Source organism: Astatotilapia calliptera, chromosome 12, assembly GCF_900246225.1.
Source record: "Astatotilapia calliptera chromosome 12, fAstCal1.2, whole genome shotgun sequence".
In the NCBI taxonomy this organism is placed as follows: domain Eukaryota; kingdom Metazoa; phylum Chordata; class Actinopteri; order Cichliformes; family Cichlidae; genus Astatotilapia; species Astatotilapia calliptera.
Window position 1 is genome coordinate 26,514,229 of NC_039313.1, and position 22,285 is coordinate 26,536,513.

General features: G+C 41.4%; 1 protein-coding gene across 3 annotated transcripts; it reads right to left on the minus strand.

Moving 5' to 3' along the window:
- Nucleotides 1–1,681: 1,681 nt before the first annotated feature.
- Nucleotides 1,682–14,044, minus strand: npy8br (neuropeptide Y receptor Y8b). Of its 3 annotated transcripts, none has more exons than XM_026188752.1 (3): nt 13,960–14,044; nt 5,853–5,981; nt 1,682–4,172 (listed from the first exon to the last, which is right to left on the minus strand). In XM_026188752.1, the coding sequence occupies exon 3, from the start codon at nt 4,019–4,021 to the stop codon at nt 2,933–2,935; it is 1,089 nt and encodes a 362-aa protein (XP_026044537.1). In that variant the 5' UTR covers nt 4,022–4,172; nt 5,853–5,981; nt 13,960–14,044; the 3' UTR covers nt 1,682–2,932. The 3 variants fall into 3 exon arrangements, with proteins under 3 accessions (XP_026044537.1, XP_026044536.1, XP_026044538.1); XM_026188751.1 differs by lacking the exon at nt 13,960–14,044 and adding an exon at nt 6,383–6,605; XM_026188753.1 differs by lacking the exon at nt 5,853–5,981.
- Between the last annotated feature and the right edge of the window lie 8,241 nt (nt 14,045–22,285).

The window sequence follows — 22,285 nt, forward strand, 5'->3', positions numbered from 1 at the left end:
AAATATCTTGCAGTCTACAAAGAAAAAAAAATAATTTCCAGATGTATTTTAATACCGGAGACACGCAGAATTGTATTCTGGAGGTGGTCATGTATTCTCGCTGTCATGGTGTTTGTTCAGTTTCATCTGCTAATCAGCAGATGAAACTGAACACTGTCACGATAAAGCTTCCCTGCAAGATCTGATGAACACAATGTGGGAGGACCATTAGGGCAATTCAGCAGAATGATAAGGGAACAAGAAAATATTGACCTAGCCGATCTATGTGTTTGACCTGTAAATGAACAACCTACATGTCTAACGGATGTCGGTATTTGCATAACACCAGGACTGGGATTCGAAAATCAGCAGCTGGTCTTCCTTTGACCTTTTCATCTGCCAAAGTCTAAAGATTAGTTCTTTCTCAGCCGGGATCAGAGGTGCCATTGACTTTGTCTCATGAGATTGCAGCAAAGAGTACAAGCTGAAAAATCATTCTGTAGCACATCTATATTGTAATTCTTCACAAATCCTTTGGCACAGGCAGCACAAACCCCTCAGGTTTCCACTGTAATATTGATCCTCTTGCTATGAATATTGACACAAGGTAAAGCAAGATGAATTATACATCATTCTCACTGTTGAAAGGAAAGCAAGAATATGACTGAGGAGAATTGAAATGCTCAAAACAACAGCTTGAGCAAATCTCTGGCCAACTAGTTCATGTTGTTCCTGTGATCTGGAGAGATTTTTTCTTTTTTTCCCTTTAAAAAAAAAAAAAAGAAAGAAAAAAAAGAAAAAAAAAAAAAAGAGAATCTCTCTAAATTAAAATGCACAGAGCCAAGATCCCAGTCTTCCTGGAACAGCTCGACTGACAAGGAGAGACTGGCCCTGTGGACTCATTAAGTATTTGTCTCCAGCTGAGCTTCATTTCGTAGTGCAGTAATGTGCTTGTAGACTGGGTTACAATTGGTAACAATGTAATAAAAAAAAAAAAAAAAAGGGGGGGGGGGGGGGCTAATTTAGGTTCCACTCGTTGTCAAGTGCCACTGGAGTTTGCAACTACCTCTGGCATCTTGGGTCCTTTATTGCAAGGGCGGGGGGAATGAACACTTCTGCTTCACTCGGCTGGTGTTCTGAAAGGAAACAGACTAGAGGAGTGAAATATGGGAAAGGAGAGGGGATTGGAAGTCAGCAAAGGGCAGCACAGGCCAGCAGAAGCATGCAGTCAATTATGCTGACAAGGACCTGAGAGCTCTCTTCAGGGCTAAGCTGCCTTTTGGAAAACAGCATGGCAGGTGAACAGGTTTGGGTCTTTGTAAAGTGTGAAAACATCTTACACTCGACCTCCTGAAATATCATAAAAGCTACAAGGCACCTGGCAGCAAAAATAAAATAAATATAAAATAAAAAATAAAAAAATAAAAAATCTCTCGCAGTTGGTCTTTGATCTCCCTTTCAGACAGGACGAAGCATGAGCGTTAGCAGGCATTCCCCGAATATGAATATTCAGCACTAATTCCCATTGATCTCTCATACACTTTCCTCCCCTTCCCGTGCTGTTTAACATCTATTGCACCAAACACAACACTGATTTATTCAACACTACGAGCGCATCTAAAATGTGTTGTGATCTCAGACTTCCCCCTTCTAAATAATGCACACTGAGGCAGCACACAGAATTTGACCTCAGAAAGAAACAAAGAGTTTGAAATATTTAATATTTAGAAGTTGAAGGGTTTGGAGGGTCCCCCCATGTACACTATATAACACAAAAAAATATATCAAACCAGCGCTAAATGACCAGCCTTCTGGTCAAAGGGTAGCATTTACTTTCCTGGGTAACTTGACCTGCAAGATGACAGCTTCAAACCAGCATGTAAAGCAAGGCAGAAACAAAGAAAAGAGTTAAAAAAAAAAAAAGTCAGTACAAGAGCTAAATATGAAGCAAATATTACAACACATTTCCTAGAGATACTTTCTATAGTGCTATGCTACACAGTGCTTTTTATTGCACACCACACGCTAAAACTGTGCTTTATCTTATATACAACGGAAGGAGCCCGCTCTTGTCCTTTACTGCCACTTCTATTTTGTTTTATTGCGATTGAGAAATGGTGGCTGTGTCGCACATTTTATGACCCCCCTACACATCTGTATTATATACACACACACACACACACACACAGGAGCATGGACGTGTCAAACAGCATGAAATGCATTCATCTTTTGCCAAGGTTCTCTGCAAAAGACCATTAAAGCGACAACGGTGGCGGGTTTAGGTAATAAGAAATGCATTAAAATGATGCCGGTAAGTCCTCCACCTAGAGCTACATCTAATGCACAAATGTTCCCTCCTTTGGTTGTATTCTAAGCTACTCTGTTGATAATCATTTACATGTTGCAGTTCACAACCCCTCGATGTTTTCGTCATCACTATTAACACCAGATAAAAAAAATAAAAAATAAAATAAAAATAAAAATAAAAACATTTGCTGCTCCACGACCCACCTGCTTTTTTGTCCTTCCAGCACTCTCTTGGGGTGCTAATATGCATTTAAACATGATTTCCAAGCAGATCATTGCAGAGAGAAAACATGGTGTAACAGAGTAAAAAGGCATCTCCTCTTTTTTATATGCGACAGCACGTGGGGGAAAAGACTATACATACTGTAAATATCCTGTAAACCTGTCCAACCTTTGCACCATCACTGCGTTCTCTTTCCTCTTACATGTGGACTCATACTGATTGGAGGACAACCTGCCATCCTGCTTAGGGCTCTTCAGCCTGCTCCTTCTGGACTGCCGTCCTGAAGAGTCTACCTTTTGCAAATGTCAAACCAAGAAAGAAAGAAAATCTCTGGAGAGTGACACAATAAAGGCTGAAGAGCACCAGCTGCTTTCTTTGTCTTTCAGTTAAAAAAAAAGAAAAAAAAAGAAAAAAAGTATGGATTTACGTATTGTTGCTGACAGAGCCGTTGCTCAAAATCGACCCCTTGGTGACCTCTGTGCTGACGGTGGAGAGCGGCACGCTCTCGTACCTCTCCACCACGGCCCAGCAGCGGCAGCGCAGCAGCGTGGACTTGAGCTGTTTCTGGAAATTGCTGTTGAGGAAACCGTAGATGATCGGGTTGACGCAGGTGGAGATCATGGCAGTGAGGTGGCACAGCGAGAAGATGATGTCATGGCTGCAAGACGGGATGAGCTCGTGGTGCCAGTCAAACACCGTGTTGAAGACGTTGAGCGGGAGCCAGGAGAGGGCGAAAGCCACGACTATGGCGACTAACATGGCATTTATTCTCGTGGAGCCCTTGTTCTTTTTCTGAGCGGTGTTCCTGCTGCGGTCCACCATGTCCTTCCTCCTCCTCAGGCGAAGGTAGACATGCAGGTAGCAGACCATGATGAGGATAAGCGGGAGGAAGTACTGAAAGACGAGCAGGGAGGTGAAGTAAGCTCGCCGTTCCTTAACTGACGGCCACTGCTCCATGCAAATAAAGTTGTCATTTATTGGGAGTGGAGTGCTGAAGTTCTGAAAAGGCAAAATGAGTACGTTGTAGGAAAGCAAAGGCACTGAGATTATGCAGGCCACAATCCAGGTGATAGCCACAGCCAGGTAGGAGTGGGCTACCATGGGTTTCCATCCTGTCGGGTGGACGATAAGCTGGTAGCGCTCCATGGCGATCAGAACGAGGGAGAAGATGGAGACAGTGACTGATATACACTGGATGAAAGGTGTGAGCTTGCAGAGGGTCTCTCCTAAGATCCAGTGGTCCATCAGTGTGTAGATAATAGTGACCGGCAGGCATATAATGCACGTGAGAATGTCTGAGCAGGACAGATTGACAATGAAGATGTTGGTCACGTTGTGCATCTCTTTGTGCCGTGTGATGACAAACACCAGGCAGGAGTTTCCAATGAGCCCCACTGCCATGACTGTACTGTAAGCAATGATGAGTAACGTGGTGCCACTCACCGACAGCAAGCAGTCCTCGGTCGAATTCCACGAGGCTTGGTTGTGATTGGTGCTGTGCTGCAGCTCCATGGCAATAGTTTTCCCAGGCTCGCTTCGAACACAGAGGACCAATCGAACCAGATTGTTTTGCAGCACCTGCTGTAATTATTTTATGAATGATATAAGAGTTTTCCCTAATCCTTAAGCTCAGCCAGTCTTTAAAGCAGTCTTCCTTTGTGGCCTGGAAAAAAGAAAACAGGAAAAGAAATGTGCAACCTTTAACAAAACTTTCCATCATTGGAGTTTTTTTTATTTTCACAGTAATGGAATTTTAAGAAATGAAGACTTCGGTTTATTGCTCAAATTTAAATGTAGCAACCACAAACACACCAGCATGACAGGAAATTGACCTTCGCTCGCTAAAAAGCTCATTTTACCCATTAGAACTGATTGCCATGCTGCAGGATAGGATTTTAAAATGTGCAGCGCATCAGGATGCCATTCCACAAGTGTCTTTTTAAAAGAGTGTGTTCAGTATTGGAGATTCAACTTCGCACGCAGCAGAGGTAGTTTCCATATAACAAAAACAGAAACTGATGAAGGGGATAATTAATCTCGCTATGCAGATATCACGAGCAGAACACAGACCCCCACTTTTTTTAAAATTATAAATCTTTGCAAGCAGGCAATGAGAATAAATGATGCACTGATGGAATATCATAAGAGAAAAAGCACAGATCTAGGTTTTTGCGGCGTCGCTGTAATGGCATGCTGGTTCAAATTTCCATCACAATAACAGTGATAATGACTGCTCCTTCAGAAACAATCACCCCCCCTCCAATCACTCTTATCAAGTGATGGGAATTTATTCTGTCCGTAACAGCTTTCATCGTCACTGGACATTCACAGAAGCCTCACAGTCCTTACAGTTCCCGAGAAACGGCTGCACTGGAAAACAGCAGAAATACAATTCCACTCCACCAAGGCCAAGGACTTCTGAGTAGTGTGTGTATCCGCATGTGTATAATTATTGTAAGTGCGTATGCACAGCAGTAAAAAGAGCCCTGATTAACTGAGATGTTTGCCCACAGCTCAGTTCCCTAGAAAATAATTTTGCAAACATGCTGACAGGATTAAATCACCAAAGGATGGAAAGTATTTATCATTTTAATTGAGCACTCCTTAACAATGATAAATGTTGACAGGTAGGACATTAATTGCTCGTGGCTGTCTCGATAATGAGCTCTGATGTCCTATTAGAATGTGTCGCTTCGTCTGCGGTACACAGATAGAACCAGAATAACTCAGGTATATACTTGAACTTGGAGGCTAAAATGACTTGAATTCATTTGTGGTACACAATCTTTTTCTGGGTGCCAAACTTAGTCTGACTCTGTTTCAACGCATATGGCGGACATGTAGCCAAGACCCATCCTTCAGAGCCTTGATGCAGAATATTTATGACAGAATTTGGACTTGTGAAGCGATGCAGTGCTTCCCATTGTGCGGTGTCTGCAGGCGGAGGAGTAGAAGCAAAAGTAACGAGAAATTTTGCTAAAAGCTGACATTAGATTTCATCCTTAATGTGTAAATTATACCGATTATTTCCAGATTACACACAAGTAGGAAACCTGCTGGGTGGGGAAACAATAAAAATAGTCTGAATGGGAGGAATGTGTGAAGTCACTGCAGGGGGAAAAAAAAACCACACAGAAGGAGAAATTATATCTCGTGGGGATTTATCTCGAAATAGAGATGAATGCAAAATGTAGATTCCCCCCACCCTGTGTTGTTATCCCTGCTCTGTCACCAAACCAAACAACTTTGCCAAGACACAAAGTCAGCACATGAATTATTACAGAGGCTGAAACGCATAAATCAATGAAAAGTATGATAGTATGATTGTGTGCGCGCGCCCTACCCTCGGTCTTTGTAGCTCTGTCCTGGATCCACTGTCTCTCTGCAGCTGTGCGTCTGCTCGCACTTGGGCGGACTTTCTCAGCTCCGGACAGGTGAAGGAGACCTCTGTTGGTAGATGCCAACTGCTTTTCTGTCCGGGGGGGAGACTCGTCAATCATTTCCACATCACAAACCGGTAAATGTCCAATATAAAGCTCCACTTAGACTTTAAGCATGTCATTTTGGAGATCAGTCTGACCAGGGGGGCAAATATTTCGAGGGAAGGAAGGAAATCCCACTGGACTGGGGAGACCGACAAGCGACGGGAATCAACAATCCCAGCGCGAGCGATCAGGTTATTAAAAACTCTACGCGCAAGAACGCACGAGCCTACAGAGAGCCATCACCTAGAAAAAGGTCATTAGAGCTTTCTTTTAGCATATGATGAAAAATAAATAACCGTCCTGGGAATTTTAATTACTCACTCCCATCGCCACCTGCAAGAGTTAGAAGCCAGAGGAAATGGCACACTAATTAGCCACCGTTTCTTACCGAGTCTTATTTCTTCCAGGACTTCTTCGCGCCGCTGTGCATCAAGTGAGACAAAGCTGAGAGTTTGTGGTCGAGGAGGAGGTAGGTGGTGTCCTGCCAGGACCACTGGTAGGAGCTGAGATGTCTCTTAAAGCGACCTCATGCCTCACACTTGCAGGCAGAGATGCGACTGGGAACATCTTACATAATAAGTTCTCCGTGGTTGGCACGCGCGCACGCAGGCGCGCGCACTCACGCGCTCTCGCACACGCACGGGGGCCAATGGGGAAATTCAGCTGTTTGATATATGGTTTGGTTCAGCCAGACCGACGCTGGCCGTACCCACCTGAAGCCTGGAGACATGTATTAGTGACATCAGATGATCCGTTTTTGTTTCTTGGAAAAGGGGCACGCGGAGGTTTCTCGTAACGACGTCAGCTTTCATGTCTCCCAGATGAGGAATTGCCGTAATATCACAGTAAATTTATATTCACGTGTTATTTTTTTTTTTTAGCGCATTTTAAAAAACCAGACAGTGCTTGCTGTATAACAATAAAGTATAGAATGAAATCCAGTACTATGCAAAAGTCTTGAGCCGGTCGTCCCTTTTTTTGTGTTTGGCTTCCAGGGAGCCTGAGTTTCTGCTAATTCTTTAAAGTGGTCTTGATCAGTGGTTCTCCAGGCTTTCTGAAACTATTTCAGAGTTTTTCTTTGGACACTGACTGTTTTTCAGTCTTGTGAATTCAGGCCTTGTTCCTGACCTTTTCCCCCTTTTTTGTTCACTTAACCCTGACTTACAAGCATTCAAGCATGAAAAAAGGTGATTAACTTAAGGGATGAACCAGTGTTTTGTCCACACATAACAAGAAATTCAGCAAAGGTGTAGTTTTAAAAATTGTACCTAATGGAGAGCAGTCTGTCACAAAACATGTAATTTGTTCCCATTTCTTTAGTTGAATAAAAATATATATCAGTGATAACACATGTCTGTGAAGGTTCTCAGTCATCCAGATCATCATAGTCAAAGGAGCTTGCAAAGAAAAGCTTCTCGGATGAGAGGTGAAACGTCTTCAAGTAACTTAAAGAAGTCCAGACGCTTTTCTTTGCAAGCTCCTTTGACAGTGATAACACAGTTTGACAGGTATAAAAGAGTATTTTTACCCCAACAAAGCAATACACAAATAACAACTAGGCAAAAAAGTTGGCATATCTCACCATGTGCTTAAAAACTTTGAGGGGTAGCTTGACAACTGGAGGACAGGAGAAGAAGTGGCAGGTGTAAAACACACAGAAAACAGCAGACAAACAGTATGTGAAAGTCACCTCCTTATGAAGAAAGTGTCTATAGCATCTGTAAAACACGGTGGACACATCACGGACACATCTAAAAACTGCAAGACCCTTGAGGCCTGGAGTTGGGGACCCCTGCTCTAAACGCTTCTAATGCAGTAAAAACATACATGGATAGTGTCATGGATTAGTCTTTCCAAGAGTCTGAACCATATTATTATTGAAGGAGTGTTGGATCATCTCAACAGTGAACATAACAAAAAGCAGGAACATCCAAAGAAGAGCTTTGAATGTCCTTCAAGAAGCCTGAAGAATTATGTCTGAAGAGTCCTTAAAGACATGACAAGAAAGCGTAGCTAAGAGAGTTCAGGCTGTGTTGAAGAATAATAGTGATCATAGCAAGTACTGACTTTCAAGCTTGTTAGAATTGTATAAACTCTGTTTTTGTCCTATATGCTATGTTGCAAACGTTTCAATGAATCACTGCACAGCACCTATTTCCCATTATAAATAAATGAGGGGTGGTTGAAGAGTTTTGTACGGTACTGTATATCATAATTGTGCTTTTGTTTCCGTATATGGAACTGAGAAATTCAGGCACAAATTTCACTCATTATAGTTCTGCAGAATGAATTTTGGATTGATGTGAATGTCAGCGTCTAATGTGCCTACAACTTTCTGTGTGTTATGTCCCCAAAGCCAGTGAGACGCATCTTAAAATCATCTGCTGCCAGAGTTTGATAATGAATACTGATAGACACTGCCTGCATTAAGACATAAGCTGACTTCTCCATTAGTTATAAAGATCACCAGCCTTTGTGATTGTCTGTGAGATGTCTCAGATCTGCATATCTGCTAACCACCCAGGGGCAATGTTCTCTGAATCTGCCATATGCACCTATCACAGGCTTTTCTTCACCCAAACCGACTGAAGCATCATCAAGAATAAGCTCGCAGCTCTGATCCCTCTGCAGCTAACACCTAGAACTATTTTAAACCCTTTTTTTTTGCACCTCCCTTGCTTGTGCAACAGATTCTTAACTGCATCTTCACACTGTCCCCACACATTCCTGTATGAAGAGGAGCCTGTTTGAAACAACAGTAATAGCTGTTTGTCTGAGAAGCAGAACTGTGTAATGACTTGCCACCAGAGCTCTGTGGGTGTTTACTCGACATAGAGACACGAGTTTCAAGTCACTCAAGACGACAAATCTATGCACATATTTTTCAGAGGAGAGCAGGACTGCTGAAATGAAAAAAAGAAATGCTCCAGGACTGCAATATTGCCATATTATTTGGCCGCGGTCGCCCTTTCTCTGTGCAATCAGCGCTGCTGTCAGTCACATTTTGAGTTTTCTTTGAACTGGAGCTGTTTTGATGGAAGGAGAAGAAGAAAACACTTCTTGGAGCAAATCTCTAATGTCTAGACAGTTGTGCACTGTTATGACTTGAAATTGTGTTTCCTGACCGCATGTGTCACCATGTCGGTTTGATTGAAAAGCGACAGCTTGATTCGGTAAAAGGAAGTGTGGCCGGTGAAGTCGGAGCAGTCTAAAAAGACTTCGAGTGGATAAGGGAACATTGCTTCTCCAGCCAAAAATGGTGTCGCAGTTCACAGTGCACACAACCAGAAAGCAGGGGGAGGTTTGTTTCACATGACATGATAAGGTAGAACAAGAAACAGACAACATGTTCTAAACATTTTGGAAACATCATCTTGCTGTCACTTAAAAGATTTAAGCACTCTTTGATCACTTACTGCAGTTGGTACACAATATCTGCTATTTAGTCCCCCTGTGCTTGTACACAACACTTGATTCAAATAGGGCCCTATTTGGACAGAAAGCTTATATTACATAAGGTATGTGTACAAGTGTGTGTAGTTTTTAACACTAGCAAGCTAAAACAAGGAAGGAAGGGTGGTGCTGTGAAATGTCACACTTTGCTCAGTTGCATTTGTATGTAGGTATGTAAGGAAAGAAAGAAAGAAAGTCATACTGCTGTGCAAGGCAGTCTGATAAATGAAACTAGTCACATCGACAGATTACTTAGACATGCACTTTATTACCATTAGAAAAATCCCACATAAATCAGAAACTTAATAACTTAACAAAATAATTTAAGATATTAGACTACAGCCTAGGTTCAAATTAGAGTTTAATTGAGCTTTAAATGGTGCTCAGGCCCATTGTCGAATTGCCAGCTCACTGTGTTGGAGGGGTTTGTGTGTTCCAGTGATCCCAGGGGGTGTGTTGTTTGGGGCTTTTGTGCTTGCCCCTGATAGGGTCTCCAAGGCAAACTGGTGATTGTGCCTTAGCCCATGGGACCCAGCTGGATGCAGCCTGAAGAAAAGACATAGACCACCCTCCTGTAGGCCCACCACCTTCAGGAGGTGCTGTAGGAATTGGGTACAATGTGTGTTTTGCAGCAGCCAAGGGCGGAGACCTGGCAATTCTATTAATGCTGACCAGGGGGACATGAAACGTAACCTCTCTGGCGGGGAAGGAACCTGAGCTCGTGTCTGAGGCTGAGATATAGTCGGGTTCACCTCAACACATGACTTGGGCTCTGGAACCAGTCTCCTCCTTTAGACTTGCCCATGATGAGGTTGGAGGCAGGGGTGGGTATTCGTGTCCCCTCAGCTTGCCAGTGGATGAAAGACCTATAGGGGCACGATTAGGAGGAACAGCCTGTCTGATCTGAACCGAGTCAAGTTCTGTGCAAATCACAGTTTGTCTATATGGAAAACAATGTTCGAATATTAGGATGTTTATAAGTGCACGAGGCACCAGGACGCCCTAGGTCACAGATTGATGATTGAGTCTGTAATTGTATCATCAGATCTGCGACTATATGTTCACGACAATCAGGTGAAGAGGAGCTGATGAACACCTGGTGGGGAGTTGGTTCAGGTAGTGTTAGGTTTATATTGTTGATTGTCATTTATGCTTAGAAATATATATTCATATATGCTTAGAGTTTTATAATCGATTGCATATTGAAAGAATGTCTCATCCTAGGTCTGTAACAACCCTGTGTAGCGTGAAGAGGGGAGTATGTTCACGCCTCTTCAGAGTGTTCTGGCATAGATCACCCACCTCCTAGGGTCATGAGAGAGATTGTATCTTCTCTTGCTGATATATGGTATAGCAAACACACCTATATCTGTTTGAGTGTAAGAGCCTTTTGTTTAAGTGAACTGCTGGATTCCCTGGTGCCAGTAGGTGTGGGGAGTCTTCACAGGGTCACATCTTGACCACACACACACACGCATGCCTATACGTACACACAGACAAGGTACTCTTTGTTCACATGTATGCCTATGTAAGACGTCACTTGTTAATGAACTTATGCATATTCATGTAACCTCAATAAAGAGCAGTGTTACGAGGGAGCAGACAAGAGCGACTGGGGTTTGAGCGGAAGGAACAGCGCTCGTCACAGTTCTCTCCCTCGTGCACGAGTAACACAAAGAGCTCTGGTGACTTGCGTCTTGCTTTTGCTGTCATAGTAGAATTGTCTTGGCGTTCCAGCAATAGGGGTTTGTGCTAGACAGACCCATCAGGTAGTGTGGGAGAATGCTAGTCTGATGTTCTGCCACACCTAAACGTATAGTGAGGGTTTGCTGGGAATGCCTGGCAGCCTGTGAAATCTTTAACTTTCTGACTGGGAGAACTTGGACAGTATTCCAAAAGAGACTAGGGACACAGATGAAGAACGGATTGTAAGGTGGCTGGTACCTCTCGTGGTGGTAATCTCCAAACTAGATGCAAGACATCAGAGCTGAAGGGAGCTATTAAGCTAAAGGAGTCCTATCAGGCTTGGCTAGCCTGTGGGACCTTGGAGGGAGCTAACAGATAAAGGCCAACCGGAACGTCGCACAGGCACCTATAGCTGAAACAAAAACTCAGGTGTGGGAGGAGTTCAGTGAGTGAACTCCTCCCACACCTGTGGAGGCGTGTGGACTATATTTTGTTTAAACAAAATATAGAGAAGAGTGAGAACTAAATAAAGTTTCATGTAAATTTTAAGATCTGATGCTAAGGATGACATCCGATATTTCTCGGCGATAGCTTATCACTAACAGTGTGCTTATGAATATGTGATGATTTATGAGGGTGACTGGACCACTCTGGGCCAAGTTGTTGTTCCAGGTCCTTATCGCTTTGATATTTTGCATCTGGCAGATTCTTGGCGGGACACATGGGAGTCAAAGTCTTTGAACAGACTGCTGATGCATTTCTTCTGGCCCGGAGTAAAATCAATCGCAGCTTGAGCACGCTGTGTGCACAAACATACTTCTAGACACCCTTTTATAAGTGTGACACTGTAATCCGCTTAATTGAGAGGTTTCCTTAAATCAGCCTGCACGTGTTCAGAACAGAATAGAGGTCTACAAACCTCCATTTACATGATTGTGCAACTCCTGGCACTGCCAAGCTATTTCAAGCATCTCTCTTTACTGCTGTGTGTCTCCTTTTTCTTTTATTCAGCTTTATTAACCTTATTCTTATTAACCTTGTTGGCGTAGTAAGCGGTCTCGTAGTGCTGATACTGTCTAATCTGTAAGACTAAAAGGAATTATGATTGTTTGTTCCACAAATGACGCTCAAGGTGCTAGAGACACACCGTGTATTGATAGTGACACCGTCGTAAATTTGAACACTTCATGTTTACCTTTCACACACGTTTCAGTCAGGTTAGATCAAGGTCTTTCTTTTAGGGAATTAGTTTATGGCCCTGTTTACAGCTCACCTATGATGTAAGCATGAAATGATCAGGACAGAACGGATCAGTCACTCATGTTACAGCAATATTGTTCCATGCCAGTATTTTATATTGCAGCACATATTAGTTAGTATAAATACATCCATATGTCAGGCAGTGATAAGGAACCTTATGCATACATGTATGTGCTGATTTTGTAAAGTGTGATCTATGCACTAACTAAAAGCTGTCCTGCTACCCATGCTGTCATTCAGAGATGGGGAAATTGAACTTTTTGAGAAAGTGGGATGCTGACTATTTTTTAATTACAGTCTTTTTATATGCATCTAAATTTAATTTTTGTGTTTTGACATTATGAGAAATGAAATACTTGATCCACTTTCATATATAATAGTGTCATAAGTGAAGATAACCACAAGCAAACTGGGCTTTTAAAAGCTAATTTATGGGGCAAAAATATCCAGAGATGTAATCGGCTTTTATGAAAGGAGTAAGGATATGCTTCAGCCTTCAAACAGATGGCCTCACACTTGATATGATGCAGAATTTCTAGCTGAATCAGTGACTGCAAGCTGCCCAGTCCCCGAGGGCAGTAAGCAAACCTCAAACTATAACATTTCCACCACCATGATTCACAGTTGGTATGAGGCTCCTCTTCGGCTGAATACGGAGAAGTCCCAAAGAAATCGGCAGATGATTGAAACCTTTCTGCATCTGCCACATGCAGATTGAGAAAGTACTTTGGCAGAAAATGTTTTCTTTCTTCAAAAGGGAGAGACTTCTTTCAAAGTATTTAGACATCTTGACAGACTCATGCATAGCTTCTGCCATTTTTAAGGTGTTAAGAGAGCTCTGTATTTTGGTAGGAAAGCAGCAGATGCTTCACTAAGAATGGGAACACCACATCTTAGATGTCAGAGATTTGGATAAGACAGCTCCCACCTGTCACTCTCCAAAGGAGGGTCTTATCACTGGCAAATAATCTGGAACACTTATTTTGTTTTGTATGGGTGTATTTAGTTTTTACACACGACTTTGCTTTTGTTTTCAATTTTTGTTTTTGGCAAATTCTAAATGATAAAAGCTGCCAAACAATACAGCAAATCTCACATATAATCATGTGCTGGCCTAAAACAAGGATGTCAAACTTATATCATGGTGACCTTAAGTGGGTCGTACCCATCAAACTACATGATGAACCTTTTGTGAAAAATTACAGGAAAAGTGGTTAGTTTGTTGCTCAGACTGTCCTGTAATTATGAAATGTAAAGTTTTTTATAGTTCCCAGAAAATGTTCCTTTTATTTTAAACTGTGGACTTTTCAAATAAAAGGAAAACAGGGACTTTCCTGTCATTTAATTGTTGATCTGTTAGTTAATTACTATGAACAGTTGTGATGGCATCAGCCACACAGGGGTAAATTAGTCCATTTTTCACTTTATTAGTTTGCTTTGCAGTTTTCTTCATTAATCATTTGGTTAAACCTAACACTGGTATTATGAGGCGCGCACATAGTAACATTGTGTGGTTTTTCTAAAATGTTTTGTTATATTAATTATGTTTCTCTTTCTTTGAGTTACCTGGGTTTGGGCGGTGGCTGTTTCCTGTCTGGGCAAAAGGCGTGGCTGAGGACTCTGGGGACAAAATGCCTGCTCAGCAGGACCAACCATGAGCTTACCAGGAGCAGGTGTGTTTTAGGTTTAGTTAGGTTATTCTGTGCTTAGTTAATATTAGTGTGTGTTTTGTTTTTCCCCCTTATTGTGTTCAAATGGTTTGGCCAAATCATTATAAAAGTTACCCTCATGTGTCTTTGTAATTAGGTCAGTTTGTGAGTTAAGTTGTGTCTCACTTTGTTTTGTTGAAGTTTCTGGAAATTCTTTTTTGTAGAGTTATATTTAGTTGACCTCTTTTATGGGCCTGCTAAGTATGGTTTTGAATTTTGTTAATTTTGGACTTTTTGAGGGTTAAAATAAAGAAAACCCTTTTTGAAGATATTTTTTTCCTGTGTCCTCTTTGCTTTGGCTGCTTGGTCCCTCACAACAGTAAGGGGGGAGACTTTAACAATAGGAAAAGCTTTAAACAGGGTTGTCAAACACGACGCTCAGGGGCAAGAATTTTGACCCCATGCGGCCCACTGGACGTCTTTGGAAACTTTGGAGGAATTTTGGACATTTCACTGTAATTTCATCAATTTTGCAGCTTGTCTTTCTGATAAAGACCTTCCCCACAGTGATAATACACCCAAAGTAGTGAAAACAATTAAATGACAGAAAAGTTCCTATTTTTTGTTAAGTGGGCCATAAAAATGGCCTCCATACAAGAAAGCAATAAGTTCTAATGAAAATGAACTGGAAATGGGGTACACAAGATTTATTTTTCCTCTGAAGCAGACTAGTGGCTGAAGATGCAGTTCTGGCCTGCAATCCAAGGCCCACAGTCGGCACGGTCAGAATTGTTAACCTTGCCTTGCTAGGGAGTGGGTTTCCACATCAAATCCTGGCACTTCAGCTCTCAAGCTCCTCCTCTACACGTCTTGATCAATTTCCTCTCATTGGTTACCTCCCAATTCCGGAGTAGGCTTTTCTTCCTTGAACCCAGCATACCAACAGTTTCCAATCCAGTCTTTTTATGACAACAAATCCACATGAACCCTGATTAAAACGAGTCCTCCCTCCAGTGTCATTTGATTATTTTAAAAGCAAAACCTTCCAGGCCAGATTAAAACTATTTTCCTTTAAAATATTCACTTCTCTCACTGGAGTTTCCAAATTTAAATGTTTAGTGGGAGATTCTCTCAATTATTCCACCATGCCACATCCTGCAACATTTTCACCACTATAGAAATTCCTGGGATTTCTTTTTTTTTTTTTTTTTTTTTTGCAAAGTAAAAATAAATAACATAAAATAAATCTTTTGTGAATTAACAAAAACTTTCTGCTTTATAATTACAGGATAGTAATCCAACAGGCTACACATTCACTTCTTACAATGTAAGCCCAAAGAGTTGCGCTGACTGATTTCTTTCATTAACTACAAAAACATTTTCTTTATCATGTAGAGGCTTACTGATATATGAAAGTGAACTTGTTTTTCTTGTACTGAGATGTCTGTGATATTAAATATGAAGTTGAACTGCTTTTCACTGACAGAAAGTTTTACCAGTCTGGTCCACTTAAAGTGGTCAGTATATAAAATGAGTTTGACATTCCTGATTTAAAGCTTAAAGTCTATCCACTCCTTTGCATTTTGTATCCTTCACATTTACGCCCCAGGACCTGATGTTATCAATAGCCAACATTAATATATTTTAAATAAAGCAATCCTACATTATAACTTTTTAAAACAAAAACATATTTATCATGTGAATGAAATGGTAACACTAGATAAACTTGAACTTTGCTGTCAAAGCCACAAAGGGAAACTCTGTCATGACCTTTATTTATATTCAATTTTCTCCTCTATTGTCTGCTTTTCATGTCAGTCGTTGCTTGTTTGTGTTGGACACCCGATCGCTGCCTGCTCCCTTTGTCTCGTTCGCACCGTCTTGTAAGTCTACTAACATCTAGTAAACTACATATAAATCAAATGTGCCTTTTTTTGGGTGCTGTGCTTTTAAATTCCTGTCTGAACTGTGACACAATCTCCCCTGCAGTATCGCAGCCTCTTACATGAATAAAGCTGAAGTGATCCTTGACACCATCACAGCAACACAGTTCTACAAATCCCCCGAGGCTTTAAATAACCCCAGCAATGAGCAAATGCCACAATGCCTCAGGTAGCTTGCGATGACAAACAACCCTCATCAGTTGCACAGATCACATCTGACATCGAGCTCACCCCGGTGCTCTTCGCTTAAAATGCGACTTAAAGGAGCAGCACACGGTGGGCGGTACATATAAGATGTGCACATTATTCAGCACTGACAAGTACAATGTTCAGCATTTCAATAAGTCACACATTTATGTTGTAACAGATGGATCACACTGGTGTTGTGATGAGCCCACAGGTAATCATCAGCTGACTCTGCATGCGGTCCCCTCAAGTCTGTCGAGTTTGTTAGTGTCTTCCAGCTAACGGCTTTGTTTTCACAGTTTCGCTTTATTATCATCAACCTTGGTTTTGGTCTGCTCGGGGACAGCGAAAATAATATTTTAAAAAGGACAAAAAGATTTCAACTAAATGTGAAGCAGTCTGATGCTTCCTTTGGAAGTCAGTGGAAGCTAAGGCAGAGTTAGAAGTTAGAAAAAGGTGAGCTGTTAAATGTAATTGAAACATAAACATGCCTCACAATCAGGTGAGAGACCACACGTTTTTCACAAAAACTTGAATATAGTGTTACTGTCCTTCACAGTTATAGTTTGTTTTGTTTTAAAAAGAGAATCGTTTCTTTTAACTCATTGATAACATTTTCTGATCTGTGCAGAATAGGCCTACGGTCATGTGATGAAGAACGTTTTCTCAGGACAGTGCACATTTCAGCAGCTTATTCAACCAGGTTTAGCAGCAGTATGACTTCTTTACACTCTTCTTTGCATCATTGCTTCAATTCATTGAGATTTGCAGGCATTCAGGTATACACAGCTCTCTTAAGGTACAACCACAGCATTTGAGTGGTTTGACTGGGTTATTGCAGCATCTTAATTCTTCTCTTTTTCAGTCATTCTGTTGTAGGCAGGTCTGACTGGGATGATTGTCCTATTGCATGACCTAATTTTAGCAAAGATTTAGTTCATGGTTGACTCAATGACTGCAAGCTGCCCAGATCCTAGACCTGCAAAGCAAACCCAAATCATCACCTCTCTACCACTATGCTCACAGTTGATATGAGGTGTTTGTGCTGATATTTGGTTTTCACCAAACATGGTGCTGTGTATTATGGCCAAGCATCTGCACTCCGGTCTATCCAAAGGACATTGTTCCAGCAGTCTTGTGATTTGTTGCAACTTTGCAAACCTAATCCATGCTGCTGCCACGCTCATTTTAGAGAGAGGAGGCTTTCTCCTGACAACCCTTCCAAACAAGTCGTCCTTGTTCAGTAATTGTACTGTCATGAACTTTAACATTTAACATACTGACTGAGGCCTGTAGAGTGTGAGATGTAACTGTTGTCTATCTCTGAATGTTGCATGGTCTGATCTTGGAGCTAATTAGTTGAAAGCTCCAGACCAGCAATCTGACAAAATGTGTGTTTTTATAGCAGTGCTCACAGTTGGTGAAAGTAACTTGATGACATGCAGCATGTGGCTGATATTTACTGTTTTATGAAAGCATTAAAGGCATGCTTAGTTTTTCGCAGAAGTGCACAAAGTGGGAATGTATAAAGCTGTGAACTTCTGCCAAGTTGCAGATTAGCTTAAGCTAACCTAAAAAGCTTAAGCTAATATAAAAAATTCACTGTATATAAGACACATAATCCATGTGATGTCACCAATTTGTTAGCCACGTCAGTTGTGAAGCCTCAAGCTAAGAGCAGTTTAGCTAAACCCAATGTAGCGTAACATATAATATTTGTATATTTGCATCTTCTAATCTTTGGTATTTCCCTTACTTAATTCACCTAATTTATCAGTCTCCAAGCCACAGCCATAATGGAAAGTCTGCAAATAAGGCAAGCTAAAAATAAAACTCATTTCAATTTTGATTCAAGCTACTTATAGAATTGCTTTTCATATCATGCGCTAACCTAATTTTAAAACAAATAGACTGAGAGGGAAAAGAAAAATAAATAGACAAGTGAGGAACCCGAGATTGGGGTCTATTAAATCATAGCTGCATTAGCGGCAGGCATTAGTCCCTCTGACCCTCTTCGTGTAATTCATATAAATGTTCTGCATCTCCTCTCTGCTTTCTCAAGCCACATATGTATTCTGCTCAGCTCGTGTCTGTGTGCAGCATGCACAGTCTTTCTTGCCGCCTGGCTTTCGCCTCCCTGTTCCTTGTTGCTGGTGAAGGATTCCTAATTCACACTAATATTGTCACTGCAAATAGAATGGTAGATGTCACACCTCAAAATAGCCCTCCCCCCAATGGCAAGAGGTGAAAACTGAATTCAGAGGCAGCATAATATGATAGCGGGGGACAGCAAGTTGTTATTGATCCACTCAAGCATTTGTTCAATATGAGTCTGCTGACACATGGCAGATATGACCATCCGCCCACTCGGGGGTTCTTGGCCACTGCTACATCGCCTCTTTGCAAGATTCGGAGAGGATGCCAGTCATCATGTGTTGCTGTATGAGGCTGAAATGTTTAAAAGCATCATGCATCACTGATTGTGTGATTGTGCTGTGTCCAGCATGATGCAATCAAATCATATCATAAACATGCTAAACCAGAGACATAAAGACTTTTTTATTTCTTAGATTTTCCATTAGCAGTATAGGCAAACTGTAATATGACACACAGGCTGTGCTTCTCCTTTGAGAGCATGTGTCAGAGGACAGTCCAGTTGAGTTATCAAGCCTCTGCTTGCTGTCTTGTATAATGTTCTCCACAGGGAAATGCCCAGCTCCTGCCAAGTGTGGGCCATGTGTGAAAAAGCGATGATCCACCCACTGTCTGTCACTGCAAGACGCTATAAGCTATAAGGCTGCTGCCCTGGATTTTACGATGTCTGAGTGAACAGTGCAGAAAACTGAGTGACTTCTACTCCCTGTTTTCTTCTTTTTTATCGAGAGTGAGTGAAATCCTTCCACTCACAGCAGCAAACACAGTTGGGAGGCTTAAATATTTCACCATTATTAGTTTTCTCTAACTACCCCAGTGAGGCAGGGAAATATCTCTGCCTTTTCCAGAGCTGGCTCAGACCTCAGTGACAGACAAACCCGAGGAAGGTCGTGCCACTGCTTTAGCTGACTTCAGCGGCTAATATGGTCACTATTTTCCCATGCTGTGTTAATTCTAATCATTCCTCAGAAATGTGTTGTTGTTGTTTTTTCTTTGTATCCAAATAAGCCCACTACAGTGTCCAAATGTGATTTCTCACCACATGATTTCATAACGACAATAAAATACTGACACAGATCTGTTCAATTCTCATGGCGGTGTAAATGACCCTGTGCTGTTCATCATTCTGGGAGAGCCGTGCATCACAGAGCAGCCGTCGCTCCAAGACAGTTGGCTTCACCAAACAACAACCTGAAAAGTTTTGTCTTGCAGGATTGTGGTGTGGAGGAAAATTGATTCCTCGCTTCAAACAGCCAAGTAACCCTGGGAAAATTGCACCTGCCACCTCTGTCAGTTTATAACCACCCTTTCGAACAAAACACACAATTCACCTGGCACTGCTCCTGCTCCTTTGTAAGCCGTCTGATTTTACAGTCTTGCCATGCATTCTTCGTGCTCTTACGACAGGTTTTAGCTCATACAAACTTTGCAGCTGTGGTTCTCAAAGTATGGGCAACTGGCCACAAGAGGTCCTCACTAAAATCTGATGTGCCCTCAAGGTTGACAAAGAAAGATTACCCTGTTGTGGATTTCATTCACCTGCAGTTAGTGTGGTACAATGAAGCAGGGCAACCTAAGCCTTCCTAACAAATGCATCTTGCGTCTAGACGTATGATTTAGTCGTAATGGATTACAAACACCATCAAGATGTTTTTATATGATGCATTTTTCCTGTGGCGCACTCAACCGTATGCTGGATCCCTAAATAAGCCCTCAGTCATCAGAACTTTAAAGCCGTTCCTAACGATGCCCGCTCTTATGGATTCAAGTCACGTGTGCAAGAAATACTCACTTTTCTTCTATTTTTATGTTTTTCTACCACATTTTACAACTCACATCTCCTGCGCCAGACTGAAGATGGCAGTTAGTTGGCATGGAAACTGTTTTAGATGGGGTGCAGGTAGAATGAATGGCACCACTGGAGCTCCACTGTCCCAATCTAATCAGCTGTATTGTCTGTTGGTCTGCCAGCTCCTTCTCTTATCAGATAAAGTATAAGGGGGCCACGCTGTGGAGCATACCTAGTACTTTAACTTTTCTTTTTCCCTTTTTTGTCCATCAGCCTGCATCTCAGCAGGCTGATGGACAAAAGACATGCTGTGCCTGTCCTTACTGCAAAACAGGCTCAATGTTCAGTAACAGCAGCATAAAATGCCTTCTTCGAGGATTATTTTGATGAAGATTAATAATAGTTGCGTGATTTGCGTAACAGGGTTGCTAATAAAAGCTCAAGGTCATGGACTGGGCCAGTTTATGTCTTTCTAACTGAGTGTTTGTGGTATACACCCACAGTTAATTCTGTAAATGTTGCCCACTTTGTTTTCATTATGTTGTCATTTCTCTTCCTCTTCCTATGTGCGTCGTCTGCACGGTTTAATTTAGTTTTTTCCTGATGTGAGGAGATGCTGCTGTGCTGGTATACTGGAATGCTGTACTTTCTGTAATACCACACTTACTATACAGAAAAGCAGGCTTTTGGATATTTCACACCACAAACTCTTTTTTTACTCAGTGTCCACCTGTTATTATGTAAATCCAATTCGCAAGACATGTGAAAATTATTAAGCAAATGCTTGTCTCTTTGAAGTGATAAGTGTGATCTGCTTGACACCTGATGTTAGGAGTTAAAATGAAAAAAAAAGACTTAGTGTTGCTGTACATTATCAGCCTGAAGTCAGAGGACAAATAAAAGGCAATATTGGTTTTGTAAAAACTTCATTGCCTGGTGACATATTTTTATTGTGTGTGTGTGTGTGTGTGTGTGTGTGGTGGGGGGGGGGGGGGGTTGTAGTGATGTCATACCACAGTATCAGAGATCAGAGTACCTCTAATGAAATGATTAATCAATTTGGTCCAATCAGTTCTGCAAAGCCTAAAGGCAGGAGAGAAATAAATGGAAATCTGCAACAACTAATTGATTAACTGAGTGCTGGAGTCTTTCAGGTCTAGCGGTTGAAGAATGACGCTGACAGAAATACAGTAGTGTATATGTGGTGCCTATGCTTGCTGTTCAGACAAAGGCAGCAGGATCTATTATAGACAGGACTGTGGGAGGGCACTTCTTCACCCAGATGGAAAATATATATGCAAACAAAAATTCATTTGGTGTTTATAAAGGGCATTTCTACACCCGGGACAGAAACCCCTCGGAGAAGCCCCACTCTCAATTTTCCCCGTGCACCGTGCTGCTGTGTACAGTGTATTGGACAGAAAAATACATCAAGTGATGGATTATTCCAGCAGTGTTTTTTTCCTTTCTTTTTTCGCAGGTGGGAAAAATAACTGCTCTGAGTGTCGGGGAATGATGTATGCAAAATGAAATGTCAGCAGAAGATGAATGAAACTGTAAAGCCCAAGAAACATGGAAGCCACAATAAATTAAAAACAAAAAAAGCATCATGACTTGCTCCCTTGGAAAATCTATCTGGTAGCACATGCTTCTAAAACTGTGGGAAATCAATCTGTGATGAAGGAGAGCAAAAATACTGGAGGCTTAAAAAAAAAAGAACAGATATGGCTTGAAGAGCTTTATATTATCTTTTTGCATTGTGTAGCCTAACTACTGCTTTTTAATCGGTCAGTCTATGTAAGAGTTCCCAAAACACAATAAAGTAAATTGTAAACAATTTTCCCTGAGCAATAACCTTACAAAAATAAACACAAAAGTGGGACAAAGTAGTAAATATGCTAATTCCTAGCCCCTGGTGCAGGTGTGACAGGTAGACGCTTCAAAGTTGTTTGAGAAGGAAGCAGCGCCATCTTGTGTCAGAAAATATCACAAGCATGTATTTGTCTTTAAAAGTAGTGTTAAAGAAATTTTTATTCATATCATTTTAATTTCTTTTTTAAACGGCTAGATTTAATATAATGCAGATATTTTCAGAAAAAAAAAGAATATTATTGATCATTTTAAGAATAAAGTCGAAATTTCAAGAAAAAAGTCGAAATGTGCAGAATACA